The sequence below is a fragment of the Orycteropus afer genome, unplaced genomic scaffold (assembly GCF_000298275.1).
Source record: "Orycteropus afer afer isolate SDZICR_OR568_19922 unplaced genomic scaffold, OryAfe1.0 scaffold00345, whole genome shotgun sequence".
NCBI lineage: Eukaryota > Metazoa > Chordata > Mammalia > Tubulidentata > Orycteropodidae > Orycteropus > Orycteropus afer.
This window is the reverse complement of record NW_006921932.1, coordinates 701,741-718,295: the sequence shown is the minus strand read 5'-3', so window position 1 is coordinate 718,295 and position 16,555 is coordinate 701,741. Positions and strand designations below refer to the sequence as shown.

The 16,555-nt window shown below is 36.9% G+C and overlaps 1 protein-coding gene across 1 annotated transcript in view; it reads right to left on the bottom strand.

Annotated features, from left to right (window-relative positions):
* The window catches only part of DENND4C (DENN domain containing 4C), a 122,831-nt gene that overhangs the window by 29,042 nt on the left and 77,234 nt on the right, over positions 1-16,555 (bottom strand). Inside the window, exons 20-23 of the mRNA XM_042782498.1 lie at positions 14,263-14,385; positions 13,082-13,228; positions 7,163-8,328; positions 2,203-2,380 (exon numbers count right to left, since the gene is read on the bottom strand). Coding sequence (XP_042638432.1) covers positions 2,203-2,380; positions 7,163-8,328; positions 13,082-13,228; positions 14,263-14,385 — 1,614 coding nt within the window. The remainder of the gene's footprint in view (positions 1-2,202; positions 2,381-7,162; positions 8,329-13,081; positions 13,229-14,262; positions 14,386-16,555) is intronic.

Sequence of the window (16,555 nt, the reverse complement as noted above, 5' to 3'; positions counted from 1 at the left end):
CATCACTACGGAAGGAAGTGATAGTACAATTCATAAACAAAATGAGCTCAGCACCACGAAAAAGCAAGTAACAAAAGGACAGCAATAAATTCTTACTTGTCAATAATTACTGCCAGAGGAGTAAAAAGAAAACCTATAGATGGGGAAAAAATATTCAGCAATGACATATCTGACAAGGAACTTAACTCTAAAATTTATAGAAAACTGCAACACTTCAACAACAAAAAGATTAACAATCCAATTAAAAAATGGGCAAAAGAAATGAACAAATACTTCACCAAAGAGGATATTCAGGCAGCCAGCAAATACATGAAGAAATGTTTCAGATCATTAGCCATCAGAGAGATGCAAATCAAAACAACAATGACATACTGTCTCACCCCAGCACTAACGGCAAAGTTCAATGAGACAGAAATTAACAAATGCTGGTGAGTATTTTGGAGACAATGGGACTCTCATACACTGCTGGTGAAACTGGAAAATGATCCAACCACTGAGGAAAGCAGTATGGCAATTCCTTAAAAAGTTGGAATTAGAAATACCTTTTGACCCAGCAATCCTATTACTAGGTATATATCCTAAAGAAATGAGAGCCAGGGCAAGAACAGACATATGCACACCCATGTTTATCACAGCACTATTTACAGTAGCAAAAAGATGGAAACAACCTACATGCCCATCAACAGAAGAATGGATAACCACACTATGGTACATATACATAGTGGAATACTATGCAACACTAAAAAATAATGTATAATCTACAAAACAGCATATAATATGGATGAACCTGGAGGACATTATGCTGAGTGAAATAAGTCCACCACAGAAGGACAAATATGGTATTAGTTCATCATTATTGTAAAAAAGTCAAGGAAAGGTTTATATATGGAAGGAAACTTTCTTTGTTGGTTACCAGGGGTGGGAGGGGAAGAAGGGGACCTTGGCAAAAAAAAAAAAAAAAAAATGCACTGATCCATGTCACTTTAGCTTTGTGTATCTCACTATATATAAATTATATTTCAATAAAATTATATTTCAATAAAATGTATTGAAAAAGATAAAGAAAGAAAGATTTACCACTTTGGAAACCCAATGAGGGTTGCTATGAGTTAGAGTCGATGGCAAGGAGTTTGGTTGTTTTTTTAAAAAAAATAGTAAAATAAGCTCTAGTGGTGTAGTGGTTAAGGCATTTGGCTGCTAAACAAAAGGTCGGTGGTTCAACTCCACCAACCATTCTGAGGAAGAAGGATGAGGCAATCTACTTCTATAAAGATTTACAGCCTGGGAAACCCAGTGGGGATTGCTACGAGTCAGAACCAACTCAATGGCAGTGAGTTTAATGGTAAAAGCCTGAATTGCCTTGAAGAAATTGTTGGTAGAGTATGGATTTGGGGTATGATATGAGGGGGTGAATTTATTTTGCACATAGCAAAGACATGTACTGTGGGGGGCCAAAGGGTGGAATGTTAATTGACTGAATTATGGCCCTCCAAAATAAATCCTAACCTTCATGCCTACAGTTATAATCCCATTTGAGAATGAGTTGTCTGTGTTATGCAAATAAGGCAGGATTAATGGATTAATTATCTTGAGTTAATGTATTTTGAGATATCAAAGAGATTAAACAAGTCAGCGGAGGAGAGATGGGATTAAGACAGATGCCAAGACACATGAAGATCTTCAAGGAACCAGGAAGCAGAAGCTGAAGAGACAAGGACCTTCCTCTAGATCCGACAGAGAGAGAAACCCTTTCCCCTTGAGCTGGTGCTCTGAATTCAGATGTCCAGTCTCCTAAACTGTGAAAATATAAATTCCTGTTTGCTAAAGCCATCTACTTGTAGTATTTTTGTTAGAGCGGCACAGATAAATAAGTCAACTGGTATACATCAACTTCATCCAGAGAGCTTGTTATAGACTCGTAATTCCTAGCCAAGGACTTGGACATCTATACATATATTTCTGATGCATATGAAAGTTTGAGAACTAATGATATAATCCACAAATATACACAATTAAAAACAAAAATCATGTGTAAATTTAGGACTTGTAGATTACATAAAATGAGAATGAAAAACATGGCTATTATTAAAAATGTATCAGATCATCTCAATAAATGGGGTTTATAGTACTGAAGGTGGGGTGTAGATATCTAAATTAAAACAAATAAAGATTAGAGGAAGGAAAACATCTCTTTCCCCATACCTGTTGAGCAATGTAGTTTTCCTACATCTCCACTGCTGTTGCTACTGCCAAGGCTTGTGTTGCTCTGGGTAAGTTCACTGGAGACCAACCCTGAGATGCTCATGTTAGGCGATATATTCTCCCCCAAAATGTGGTCTTCTAGGCCAGCTGGGAAGCTGTAATCTCTACTAGTTTCCTCCTTTAATTGAAAAGAATAAAACTCCACATACATAAATAATATCTTCACAGTGGAAATACATTCACCCTATCCTTTTCAGAATTAAACTCCTCTGGTAGCATAGTGGCTAAGGCACTTGACTGCTAACCAGAAGGCTGGCGGTTCAAACCCACCAGCCACTCCTCGGAAGGAAGGTTGGGCAATCCTACTTCCATAGTGATACTGCCTCGGAAACCCAAGGAGGGGTCGCTATGAGTCAGGGCTGACTCGACGGCACATAACAACAACAACAACATAATCCATAGGAGGAGCTCTGGTGGTACGGTGCCTAAGGCATGTGGCTGCTAACCAGAAGGCTGGAGGTCCAAATCCACCCACCAGCCACTCTGCAAAAGGAAGATGGGGCAATTTGCTTCCCTAAAGATTTACTACCTCAGAAACCCAACGGGGTCACTGTGAATTGGGATTGACTCAATGCCAGTGAGGAGTTGTTTTTTTTTGGAGGGGGGGGTATAATCTATAAAAAAAAAATCATTGTCCCTATATTTCTCAAAATCATAAGTTCTTCTCACTATTATTTGGAATTTACCTTCTACACTCAAGCATCCATTCAAACAATGGTTTAATCTCAAAAGATTTTGTTGTGTTCCTGGTATTTGTGCCCCTGGTGTGTGTTTGGGGTGTGGAGTGTTTCTCAGTATTAAGATTATAAAATAAAGGAACTCTAGAAGCTCATTGTCTTCAAATGAATCAGGGGTCCTAAATACAAGTAAAGTAGGGGCTTTAGAGCTAGACAGATTTTGATGTGGGGTTCCATCACTAATTACATATTAGGTGACCCTGAAGAAATACTCAACTTCTCTAACTTTTAATCATATCACCTGAAAATATGATTCCTTTCAAACAAGACTGTCATAATTTCAGCTGGGAATATGATATACAGACTAACAACCATCAGCATTAAAGGAATACAATGTGAATAAAGTTCTAAACATTGTAGTTCTCCACTACTATGTAATTGTCGAAGCTTCAGTCTACTCAAAAAAAAAACCAAACTCACTGCCGTCGAGTTGTTTTTCTGACTCATAGGGACCCCTCCTCGGGTTTCTGGGGCGGCATCTCTATGGAAGTAGATTGCTCAATCTTCCTTCTGCGGAGTGGCTGGTGGGTTTGAACTGCCAGCCTTCTGGTTAGCAGTCAAATGCCTTGGGCACTATGCCACCAGAGAAGCTTTAGTCTAGATAGTAAATACTTCCATAAACAGAGTTTCCTTTTTCTTTGGTTTGTGCTTTAAAGAAGACAGTTTTTATAAAACCATGTTAAATAATAATAATAATAAAATGTTAAATACAGATAGGCAAAACAGAAAATTAAAAACACTTATAATATCAACACCAAGAAGGTATAATCAAAATCTTTAAGTACATCCTTCCACTGTTTTCAAAATATTCATCCATTGCAATAGAATACATTTTTATAAAATGGATCATATGAGGCTAGTTTTCTTAACCTAATCCTTTCATGTTATTTATTTTAATGTCATTAAATATTCTACATTATTTAAACCTCTGCAAACCAATTTTTTAATATGTATTATTATATATTTAATAAATCTTCTATTATTGAGTATTCAGGATGCTTGAAACTTTATATACCATGTATTATATCGGGAGCTCTGGTTGCATAGTGCCTAAGGCATTTGACTGCTAACCAGAAGGCTGGTGGTTCAAACCCACCACAGCCACTTCTCGGAAGGCAGATCGGGCAATCTACTAACGTAGTGATGCCACCTAGGAAACCCAAGGTGGGGATGCTATGAATTGGATTTGACTTGACAGCAGTGAGTTTGGCTTTTGTTTTTTGTTTTATATATTATATTGATGAATTTAATTCCTGTTAGCTAGTTTATACATGTTTACTTCCTTAAATTCTGAACCAAAGTTATGAACATTTTATAGATCTTTTATTCATTTCTTCTTTTATAGTTATTAAGGATATCCTACTTGCTTTTTGCAAGGCACCTGTGGGAGCTCTGGTGGCGTAGTACCTAAGTCATTTGACTGCTAACCAGAAGGCTGGCGGTTCAAACCCACCAGCCACTTCTCAGAAGGAAGACTGGGCAATCTACTTCTGTAGAGATACTGCCTCGGAAACCCAAGGAGGGGTCACTACGAGTCGAATTGACTTGATGGCATCAACTTGACAGCAGTGAGTTTGGTTTTGGTTTTTGGTTGTAGGGCTACAGCAATGAAAAGAAAAAAAAGACAGGATCTATCCTCGGAAGGAAGTTTGGGCAATCCTACTTCCGTAGTGATACTGCCTCGGAAACCCAAGGAGGGGTCGCTATGAGTCGGGGCCGATTCGACGGCAAATAACAACAACAACAACAATCCTTGAAATTTACACTGTTATATATTCCAAGCTACCCAGTAAAAAAAAATTTAAGATTATTAGACAAATTTCAAAAATTAAATGGCTTATCCTATTGTTTCTTATTGTAATGCCAGGTTAAAACATTTTTGAACCAAACTTATTTTGTTGTTCTTTGACTGATCTTGTAAGCTTTTCCAATGCAGTTTGTTGTCAAAGTGATTATTCAATATTATACTTCTAATTCAATTAATATATTGACCATAGATTAAAGTTTTCCTTCAAGTGGCAAATCAGTCTTGTTTCTTCAATTTCTGTTTCCATGTCTCTATATCCTATTTAGAACTTCAGAAACCTAGCATTAATTATATTATCTTGCAAATTCATGCTGTTTTAAGCTTCCATGTTTTTCATGTTACTTGCTCTCTCAAAAACACTCTTTTGCCACTCACCTCAACGAATGTAAAATTTCAAATCTGTTTTTCAAAACCAAACTTAGATATCACCCAATTTGTTTTTATAGAGCAGCCCCCACCCTGAATCTCTTTAAAGATATGACTCCTTTCTTTGTTATTACAGTGATTAAGAGCATAGACTCTAAAGTCAATCTTCCTAACTTCAAATCCTAGTTCTGCCACTCACTAGTATGACCTTGGGAAGTCAGTATCTCTGAATTTCAGATACCTTATCTATAAAAAGGGAGCTCTGGTGGCGTAGTGCCTAAGGCATCTGACTGCTAACCAGAAGGCTGGCAGTTCAAACCCACCAGCCACTCCTCAGAAGGAAGGCTGGGCAATCTACTTCGGAAACCCAAGGAGGGGTCACTATGAGTCGGGTCCGACTCAACGGGATATAAAAACAACACAATACAACACATAAATTCACATTTCAAACTAGATAGTTTATGACAGTACCTAAAACATACTGTTAAAGTAACAGTAAACATTCATAGACATGTCTTTTCTACTAAACTACATGTGGACTATATAATTTGCTGAACAAGGTAAAATTCATTTAAATTTTCAGCAATACAAGCAAATTTTCCTTATCGCTATTTTCATAAAAAGATCTAACAATGAACTCTCCTTATAATGATTTTTTAAATAATTTTTTTGTTGTTGTTGTGAAGAATATACACAGCAGAACATATACCAATTCAACAACTTCTACATGTGCAATTCAGTGACCCTGATTACATTCTTCAAATTGGGCAACTATTCTTACGCTTCTTTAAGTTGTTCCTCTCCCATTAACATAAACTCACTGACCCTTAAGTTTCCTATCTAATCTTTCAAGTTGCTGTTGTCAATTTGATTCCAGACAGACCTTAAAAGAGCACAATGTTCAAGGCAGACATTCTTTACCAGGTAAGGTAAATCCTTGTTTAGTTTTAAGAAGATTTTACAATGATTTTTAAAAGAATCATTTTCATCATGCGGTAGTGAAATGTACAGATTAAGTTGAAGAAGGACTTCATACATATCAAAAAGATAATATAGTTAAAAGTTCTTTTCAAAGTGAAGTGCTATGCAGATAGCAAACTGCCTGCCCTGGAGTTGACTGTGACTCACAGTTGATACTACAGGGCAGAGCAGAACTGCCCCTCAGGGTTTCTAAAGCTGTAATCTTTAGAGAAGCAGATTAGGACATCTTTCTCCTGAAGAGTGGCTGGTGGGTTCAAACCACTAACCTTCCAGTTAGTAGCCAAGCGCTGAACTTCTGTGCCACCAGGGCTCCTGTAAACTAAATACACATCTCTAAAGACTCTAAACCCACCAGCCACTCCTCGGAAGGAAGATGGGGCAATCTACTTCCATAGTGATACTGCCTCGGAAACCCAAGGAGGGGTCGCTATGAGTCGGGGCCGACTCGACGGCAAACAACAACAACAACAACAAAGACTCTAAAAAGAACCCATAAAGAGCGATGGGTTCACTCCATCATTATTATGGCATTATTATTAGGTTAAACACTAAGCGTTACTGCTTTCAAAGAAATAAACTTTATGTTTTAATTTAGTCTGATATGGAATTATATAAATGAGACCTGGTGGTACAGTGGTTAAGTGCTCAGCTTCTAACCGAAAGGTCAGCAGTTGGAGCCCGTCAGCCACTCTGCACCAGAAAAAGATGTGGCAGTCCACTTTCACAAAGATTACAGCCCTGGAAACCCTATGGGGCAGTTCTATTCTGTCCTATAGTGTTGCTATGAGTTGGAATCAACTTGATAGCAGCAGTTACGGGAATTACATAAAGTGATCCTGATATTCTATTGCTACATTAATTTCTCTACATGCACCAAGGCATTTAAAAAAAAATACAAAGTTTTAAAATATGAAAACCACTTATAAGAGATCTCTACCTAATAATTTATTTTTAAAAATAGAAACTACAAACATTTCACATTCAGACTACACACACAAAATGTTCTTACCTCATCATCTGAGTAGTTGTAGGCCGAAGCTACGGCCACCCACATCTTACTGGCTACTGTCGCTGCTTGTTTCATACCAGATTTCAGGACATCAATCTTAGGTCCTGAGAGTATATTATCCAGCTTAAGCCCTGACAAAGAATTTACTACAGAACCCAATGAGCCATGTGGTGAGGAACGAACCAGTGCTGATAAAGTAGCTGTACGTTCTTTATGAGATCGAGAGGGAGTTTGCTGCTTGAAATGCCCAGTAAAAGTTTTAGACCTGGACACTGCAGGAGACCTCTTTTCACTCTTGGGATTTTCCTGTGCTGGTGGAACATGATCTAAAGGTAGGCTTGATCTTCTCTCTAATGGGTGAATAAATGCAGTAGTAGTGGCAGATTCCTTGTTTCCCTCTCCATGCAATTCCATACTAGAAGACTTGTTACCCAGGGGACTTTTTAGGTTCATATAGCTTTCAATTTCATCAGCTAGATTGCGTGCAATAATTGGTGAAAACATTTTATCTTCAGAGTCAGAAGTCTTTTCTCCTGTACATTCAGTGGCTAAAAGAGACAAAGGATCCAGCCCAGTTTCAACATCTTCCCTTTCAATTGCTTTCGCAACACCGTAGAAGCTATTTCTCTTATTTGCTGGATCTCTGGGTTCTGATTTCAAGTCTCTGCACTGATTGCTATAACTATCCTTTTGTAGACTGTCACATGCATCCTTTGTCATGGGAGCTTTAGCTGCATTATCATCAACCATAGGCTCTAGGAGCTCTTGGCTCTCCTCAAGCATCTCTAACACTGGAGATGATCTGTGGTCTGACTCCCAAGTGCTTTCAGACATACAAGTCCGAGCATCAGCTAGGTGACAACTAACCTGCTCAAAGCTCTGAGATTTTGAGACATGAAGTGGAGAAGTCTTAGGACATGTCAATGCTGCTGTCAGAATCTTGGCATCTGCTCCCATCATGATGGCCATTTCACTTGAATTCAAATCAAAGCTGCTCTTCTTAAACATCCCTGCTCGACTCTCAGAGCTAAAACTACAACTCCTCTCTGGAAAATGCTTTTGTCTTTTTTCTCCTCTATTACTATTCTTCTGAAGATTAGTAATGTCACCAAACACTGTATCTTCAATGGGATCTTGAGTAGAAAATAGCACATTTGATGTACTACCTAAAAAACAAAGAACAATATTAAAAATAAGTCTCTATTTTGTAATGTAACTTTTACAAAAATGTTTGTTTTTCTGATTACAAAAGTGATACATGCTCAGAATAAAAATTAGAAAATAACAAAAGGTATAAAGGAAAAAGTACAAAAAAGGCTCTTCAATCCTACCTCTCAGAGCTAACCTTTTAATATATAGCCTGCCTAAAGCTTCTATGCATATGTATACACATTCAAAAAATAAAAGAATGATGCAATGTCTTTTATATATATATGTATTGTTCATAAAAATATACATGTATCAATAAATATAGGTTTATAAATAATTCTTACACTTTAAGAGTCTTACACTCAATTAAAAAAATACACTCAATTGAATAGCAGACCTAAAAAGATAACTTCTTTGATTTTTAGCTTGTACATATTCATTTCAAAAATATTTACCAGGAATGTATAATCATAGAGGAATTACATATTTGCTATAACCAAATCTTACCATTCCAAAGTAAAAGAATCCAGAATACAGTGGTTAGAACTAGTAAATTCCAAGATGGCTGATAAAATCTGACTAGTTAAAAAATTTTCCAGAGATAATCAGTCCTTCAACAATTACTTGAGTGCCACTAGCACCCATTGTGTGAGGTGCTAGGAATATAACAGCGAATAAAGCAGACATGATTCTAGGCTTCACAGAAGTCAAAGTCTTATTTGATCAAGTGGCACAAAATATGCCAGTGATGTAGGAACCTATCTTAGCTTCAGGGGAAAAAAGCAATCTTTTATTCTTCATACCATGCAATTCTTCCACACCAAGACCAAAAGTTACTTCTTATTTGAATCATTACTGGAATGTAGTTAACCCATTCTTATTTAGTATTGTGTTGTTGTTATTTGCCGTCGAGTCAGCCCCAACTCATAGCGACCCCTCCTTGGGTTTCCGAGGCAGTATCACTACGAAAGTAGGAATGCCCAACCTTCCTTCCAAGGAGTGGCTGGTGGGTTTGAACCGCCAGCCTTCTGGTGAGCAGTCAAGTGCCTTAGGCACTATGAAAAAAAGTACAATGCTTAGAACTTTGGGGGAAAAGCTGTACTTTACAAGATCATTTTTTAATCTTCCAAATTGATTTCAAGGTTATGTTCGAAACTAGTGTCAACTAATAATTATACCAATAATTATAGAATTAATAATATGTATTTAGAGATACATATATTTATTATTTGTCCAACATGATCTATATCTATAGATATATAAATATACATATATATATATTTCATTTTTATTGTGATTTGGGTGAAAGTTTACAGAGCAAATTCATTTTCCATACAGCAGTTCATAAACATTTTGTCTCATGACATTGACTGCAATCCCCATAACGTAACATCTCTCTTCCCACTTCCTCCCCGTAGTTACTTTTTTCCCTGTGTCTTTCTTTCCTATGCATTTCTGCACCCTGAGCTATCTCCCTGTGCAAATACTGCCCTTATGATTACCCATGATTGACTGTTCTAAAGACTGTACCTACCTGATGTAAATGTTCACCTTATATGCCTGTCTGGGAACTCTGGTAGCATACTGCCTAAGGCACTTGACTGCTAACTGGCTGACGGTTTAAACCCCGCAGCCACTCCTCAGAAGGAAGGTTGGGCAACCTACTTCCGTGGTGATACTGCCTTGGAAACTCAGGGAGGGGTGGCTATGAGTCAGGCCCTACACAACGGCACATAACAACAACAACAATACATGCCTGTCTATTGTCTGGCTGGAAGCCACGGAGTGATTTCAATTCCAGGCCTGAAGGATGACTAGGGGTCACAGCCTCTGGGGTTTTACCAGGCTCTTTCAGACCAGTAAGCCTGGTCTTTTTTCTTTTCTTTTTGTTTTTTTTAATCATTTTGAGTTTTGTTCCACATTGTGCTCCCACTCTATCCAGGATCTCTTGCACTGATCCCTTTCTAAGTGGTTGACAGAGGTAGCCAGGCACCATCTAGTTCTTCTGGTCTCCTGGTCATATAGACTAAGGTTCTCCTGGTCCACTATTCCCTTGGATAATTGTTTCCATATGTCTTTAATTTTCTTCATTCCTCTTTGCTCCACATGAGGAGACCAATTGTTACATGTAGACGGCTGCTGGCAAACTTGTAAGACCCTGCTCACCAAAACAGGATGTAGAAAAATGTTTTTGTGTAGTGTGGTATGCCCAACTGAAGTTGATGTCCCCTGCGACCACAGTCCCAAGCCCATAGGTCCATCAACTTGCTCCATCAGGGTGGTTGGCTGTGGCTAAGAAGTTATCATAACTCTACCCCATTAGTTCTGTTTATATGGACATTCTTATAGCACATACAAATACATATGTAGCATTATTGTCTGCCAGCCTTACATATGGTCATGGGTATACTTCCTTTTGCCTAGACATAACTGATAATTCAGTTTGTCTACCTATGTATGTTTGTTATTATTGATAATGCAATATTGTATGTGTAGAAGTGTTTGTCTTCGTTGTCTGCACCTCTTGTGTATCTCTCTATGTCTTCCTTTTCTTTAGTGTTGCTATGTTGGTCACTCACTTTTGGTATACTGCCTTCTCCTTCACTCAAATCAATACTTGTCTCTTATCTGTCCAGCAATTTTCCCTCCCATCCCTGGTAACCAACAAAGAAATTTCCTTCCATGTGTAAACCTTATTCCTTGACTTTTTACAACAGTGGACTAATACAATATTGTCCTTCTGTGATTGACTTATCTCACTTAGCATAATGTTCTCTAAGTTCATCCACGTTACGTAGTTTTTTGCAGATTCTACCTTATTCTTTAGTGTTGCATAGTATTCCACTGTGTAATATGTACTACAGTTTGGTTCTCCATTCCTCTGTTAATGATCATTTAGACTATTTTCATCTCTTTGCTATTGTGAATACTGCTTTGATGAACATGGGTGTGCATGTATCTGTTCATTTCCTGGCTCTCACTTCATTAGGACATGTACCTAGTGATGGTATTGCTAGATCAAATTTCCAACTTTTTAAGGAATCACCCTACTGATTTCCACAGTGGTTATATCATTTTATAGCGTATCAACAGTATATGAGAGTCCCAATCTCTCCATATCCTTGCCAGCAAAATTTGTTATTTTCTGTCTCATTGAACTTAGCTATTAGTGTTGGGGTAAGATGGTATCTCGTTGTTTTAATTTGCATCTGTTTAATGGCAAATGATCACAAACATTTCTTCATGTTTGTTGGCTGCCTAAATATCTTTGGTGAAGTATCTGTCCATGTCTTATTTAAAGATTTTAAAACTTTTGGTGGGAATTAAACTAGTCTATTTTTACAACAGCAAAATTTGTACCTGCTTTGAAAATTTTCATCAAAATTTGAGAAATAGATCTTCGCAAATATTACTGGATTTCATTGTATTTTTTAAGAATTTGGTGGCACGTTTTGTTCAATCTTACAAAGAATCTGACTGCTTGATATACTAGCAAAAGCCTCATTACTACTTCATCCTTTCTTAATGGAACATAGCTTCCTAGATCGAGATAAAATATGGAAATCAGTTGAATAAAAAGGGAAGGAAATACACCAATACTCTGAAAATCTCCAGTTTAATATTCTTAGAAGATTTTAAAACTTTGAGGAAGAAAACTGTGTCCTCTTTTTTTTCCTAATAGCTTGAGAAAATGGAATCTAGAACATCTGTATCGATTTTCCTCCGAAGAAACCTTTAGCCCCACCTCTGGAGTACCACCCCAAAAAACTTAACGTTTATTATTAAACTCAACTGCATATCAAGTAAATACAAAAAAATAAGAGTTTAGAAATAAGGAGTAATTCTACACTGATTTAAGAAGCTGAACAAATTCATTTCTGTAAAGTCATACGATAATTACATTTACAAATAAGATAGCTGACTTTGGAGGAGTGAACTGTATCTACCGTTAAGAAAGGGCAAAGGAGACAGGTCAATTTCATTGCCCTTTAAAATCATGTACACAGATGTATGTGTATATGGAGATCTGACTGATACACAACATACTCGAAAATAAAAAAAAATTCAGTCTTCAAGGGAGTTACACACAATAGTTATTAATTATAAATATTTAATCACAGATGCTAAGTGGCTCAGGGTATCTGTAACAATTGGGCAAAAATTAAAGACTCACTGCTTTATCTGTGTGGGAGCTCTGGTGGCATAGTGCCCAAGGCACTTGACTGCTAACCAGAAGGTTGGCGGTTCAAGCCACTCCTCGGAAGGAAGATTGAGCGATCTCCTTCATAGTGATACTGCCTTGGAAACCCAAGGAGGGTTGCTATGAGTCGGAGATGACTCGACAGCACATAACAACAACAACAGCTATATTTGGGTAGAGCAGAAGTGAGGTGAATCTTCCCTATTAGTGATAGGATCTACCCTGCCACCCCCAAAAAGTCTTTCTGAGAGTCTATCACATAACTACCTGTCTATTCTGGACAAGTAGAGGAGGCCCTACAATACTTCATTATCTACAATGAGAAAGAGGGATTAAACTGGAAACAGGCATTAAAAAAATAACAATAACTCAACACCCTAAACACACCCCACACACACTTTGTAAAAATACTTTTATATAACAATTTTAACTTCTTTACCCTAATTTTAGGATTTCATCTCACTTGTGGTTCTTTTGCATGTCCATTACCATCAAGTAAGGCATTAAGACACTAATATATCTGTAGAATTATATTTCAAATACTTAATAATCAATATGAAGAGACTCACCGGTGCTATTTTTCCTGCTGTTGATATCAAATATACCAGATGGAACTTTCACAATACTGCTGCCCCATGCAGGAGGTTCAGTAGGGCTCTGTGGCTCTGGACTAGGCTCTGGATGTTTTGCCACAATAGCAGAGATATCATATGCCTCTGGAATGAAATATTTAGATGTTATCATTCTTGCTTTTTGTCAATTTTAAACAGAAACCATAAAATTTTTTCTCCAAGTTGAGGGGCAGCGGGTCAGTATACAACTATTTCATTATTGATTTATTGTTATCTAATTTACATTATGCCATACATGCTACCAATACTGTTTGAAATAAATGCTTTATTTTAGTATCCAATTATCTTAACTCAAGCATTCTTGAGTGACTCAATTACGGCTGTGGCCTTCAGTTATACTTCTCAGTGCTTACCAACTAGGAGAGAGGCTTGTTTCTACATAACTCTGGAACATAAAATAAGTGACACCATCAAAGAAAAGTACACTTTTGTGTATGAGAATAAGAAGATCTTATTACCATGAGGCCAAAATATTCTTCTGTATTTTTCTAAGATGATTACTAAAGTAACTTCAATAAGTCCTATGGAAACAACGAAAACCACAGAGACTACGTTCAACCTACCAATGAAAAACATCCACTTAGACATTTGACTAATTTCTAGTGAGAGCATTTTAAATAAAGAGACCTGGAATACACCCACGGAGCCCTGATGGCACTCAACTGCTAATGGAAAGGTTGGCACAATTTGAATTCATCAGCCACTCCGCAGGAGATGTAATGATTACAACCTTGCATCACTCTAGGGACAATTCTACTCTGTTTTACAGGGTCACTATGAGTTGGAAGCAACTCAACAGCAGTAAGTTTGGGTTTTTTGGTTTGGAATATCAGTTTGATGACTCAAAAGTTTAGTCCTGATCTGTCACAAAGCAGCTATGAAACTTTACCAAACTGATACCTCAATTGGGTTGCAGTTTCCTGCAAACTACAGTCTCTAAGAATCTCTTCAATTTAAAAATTCAGAGACTATTAAAGACAACCTTATATAATAGTACATATTGTCGTATAAGCCAGACTTTGTATTTCTGAAAGTTATCAGCAAAGTGATCAAATAAGATAAGCTTTTAATGAACACAGATATTTTCCTAAGTAAAGCTAGTAAATAGTAAACTTAACCTTGTGTTTGTATTTTTCTTTTAGTGGTCAATTCTCTTGTTACTTGTTCTTCAGGCACATGAATTTCTGCATCATCCTTTATAAGTTCATCCTTAGACCCATAGCCTTGGTCAGACTGACCACCTATTAAAAAAGAATGCAGGCTTACATATAAATATTTTCATATACTTATAATCTATCCACAAAATATCAAAAGGAAATTACACTGATCTACACCACAATTAACTTTGGAGAAAAGGAAGACAAGAAAGCCCACAAAGCACACAGAGCATTTTTAAACAATAATAAGAAGCAAAGAACAGCAGAAACAAGAACATCAAAGACTAAAGCCCATTACACATTTAGGAGCATTACATCCCAATTTCCTTATCTGTAAATGAAACTATGTGGACAACATGTTTTGAAAAGTATCTCTGGGAAAGTGTTTATAGAACACTCCCTTTTGTGTATGAAAGGAATGGAAATAAAGCACATGTATCTCCTTACTTTAGCAGAAAGAAATGATGGCATTATAAATAATACAACTGGTTACCTACAAGAGGTGGGGAAGAATATGGTGGAAGAGAGAAGAGAAGGAAGAAACTTGTCTAAGCATGGCTTCCTCTATTACTTTTATTTTGGGAAATGTGTACATTGCTACCTACTAAAGAAAAAAAAAAAAATCAACAAAAATTGGCATTGGGGCTAAAATTGAATACAAATGAAGCCACTTCGATTTCACATGAATAACATAACCACACTGAAAGGATTGGTTAGAGGACAAATCCAGTTCACATTTAAACACAGTATTTTGAGCAAAGGTATGTAATCAAATCCTGAACTCTTCAGTTGGTTTTTTTTTTTCTCACATGAAAGTAGGTGTATCAATTCTGCAACTATGTTATGTGTACTGCAGGACTGTGCAAATGAGTGAATGTGGTGAAGTAACTGGAAGTCAAGATACTGCAGAATAAGAGAGATTTTACAAAATGGAATGAGGAAAGGCAAAGAAGAACCTCATAGGGATGAATTGGAATTAGAATTATTTCTGAAATACACAGACATACTTTCTAGCTCTATCTGCTGAAAAGAGTCTAAAAGCAGTAACACCCTGGTAACGGAACACACCTAAAGCTCAGATTTTGGTTTATAAAATCTTTTTTTCCACTTAAAGGAAGCTGAGACTCTTGAAGAAATAAATGACTGATTCCAGAGCTCAGGCAGGGGAGTTAAAAGATGAGTGAGAACCATTTTGTCATGCTTGAAAGGAACTGCCCAAACACAAAGGCGCAGGTATAAAGGACATAAAAATCAGCTTAAAGGAACTCCAACTAGCCAATACTGCAATCAATAATTTGAGGATCAAATATAAAAAGGGCAGTACTGGATAATAACCCACTAAATAAAATAGAAACTCATGAGCCCATACTGATAATAAAAAAATAAATAAGGGAGGAAATTTTTCTATACAATACAATCCATCTTATAAACTAGAAGGAGTGACAAAGTTGGCAAAATCACCATTTTGCAACCATCAGAGTAAAGATTAGGTCAGGCAAGAATCATCAATGGATGTTAAATTTAAAAGAAACTGTGATGAGAAAAAGGAGACTTTTGCATGGTCAGAGAGGGTCTTCTCAAAGATTGCTTATTATCTATAAAAGCAACCAAAATAGTAGTAACTAAACAGAGAGAAACAAGACAACACTGTAACCTGGTGTTCAAAATTAGGGGCAGACAGACGTTATGTGCCTCTGTGATGTGATCATCTGGGAAGGATACAACATCACTATGCAGTACAGCCATGGATGCATACATAACCTAATCAGAAGAAAACACATAATCCAAAACTGAGGAACATTCTACAAAATAAGTGAACAGAATTCTACAAAAAGGTAAAGGTCATGAAAGACAGAAATGCTGAGGAACTATGCTAGGTTAAAGGAGACAAAGGAAAGGGGTATAAAGTATATAAAAGACATTAAGAAAATGGACAAAATCAGAATACAGACTATAGATTAAAATAGTGTATCAATAGTTACCTGAGTTTAATAACCATACTGTGGTTATGTAACAGAAAATACTACACTGAAGTATTACGAGGTAAAGAAAGGCATGAAGTATATAACCCTTTCTCAAGTGTTTTAGGAAAAAATGTTGCATGTATATAAAATAATTCAATTAAAAAATGGGCAGAAGACATGATAGACACTTCACCAAGGAGGATATTCAGGCAGCCAACAAACATATGAAGAAATGCTCACGATCATTAGCTATTAGAGAGATGCAAATCAAAACAACAATGAGATATCAT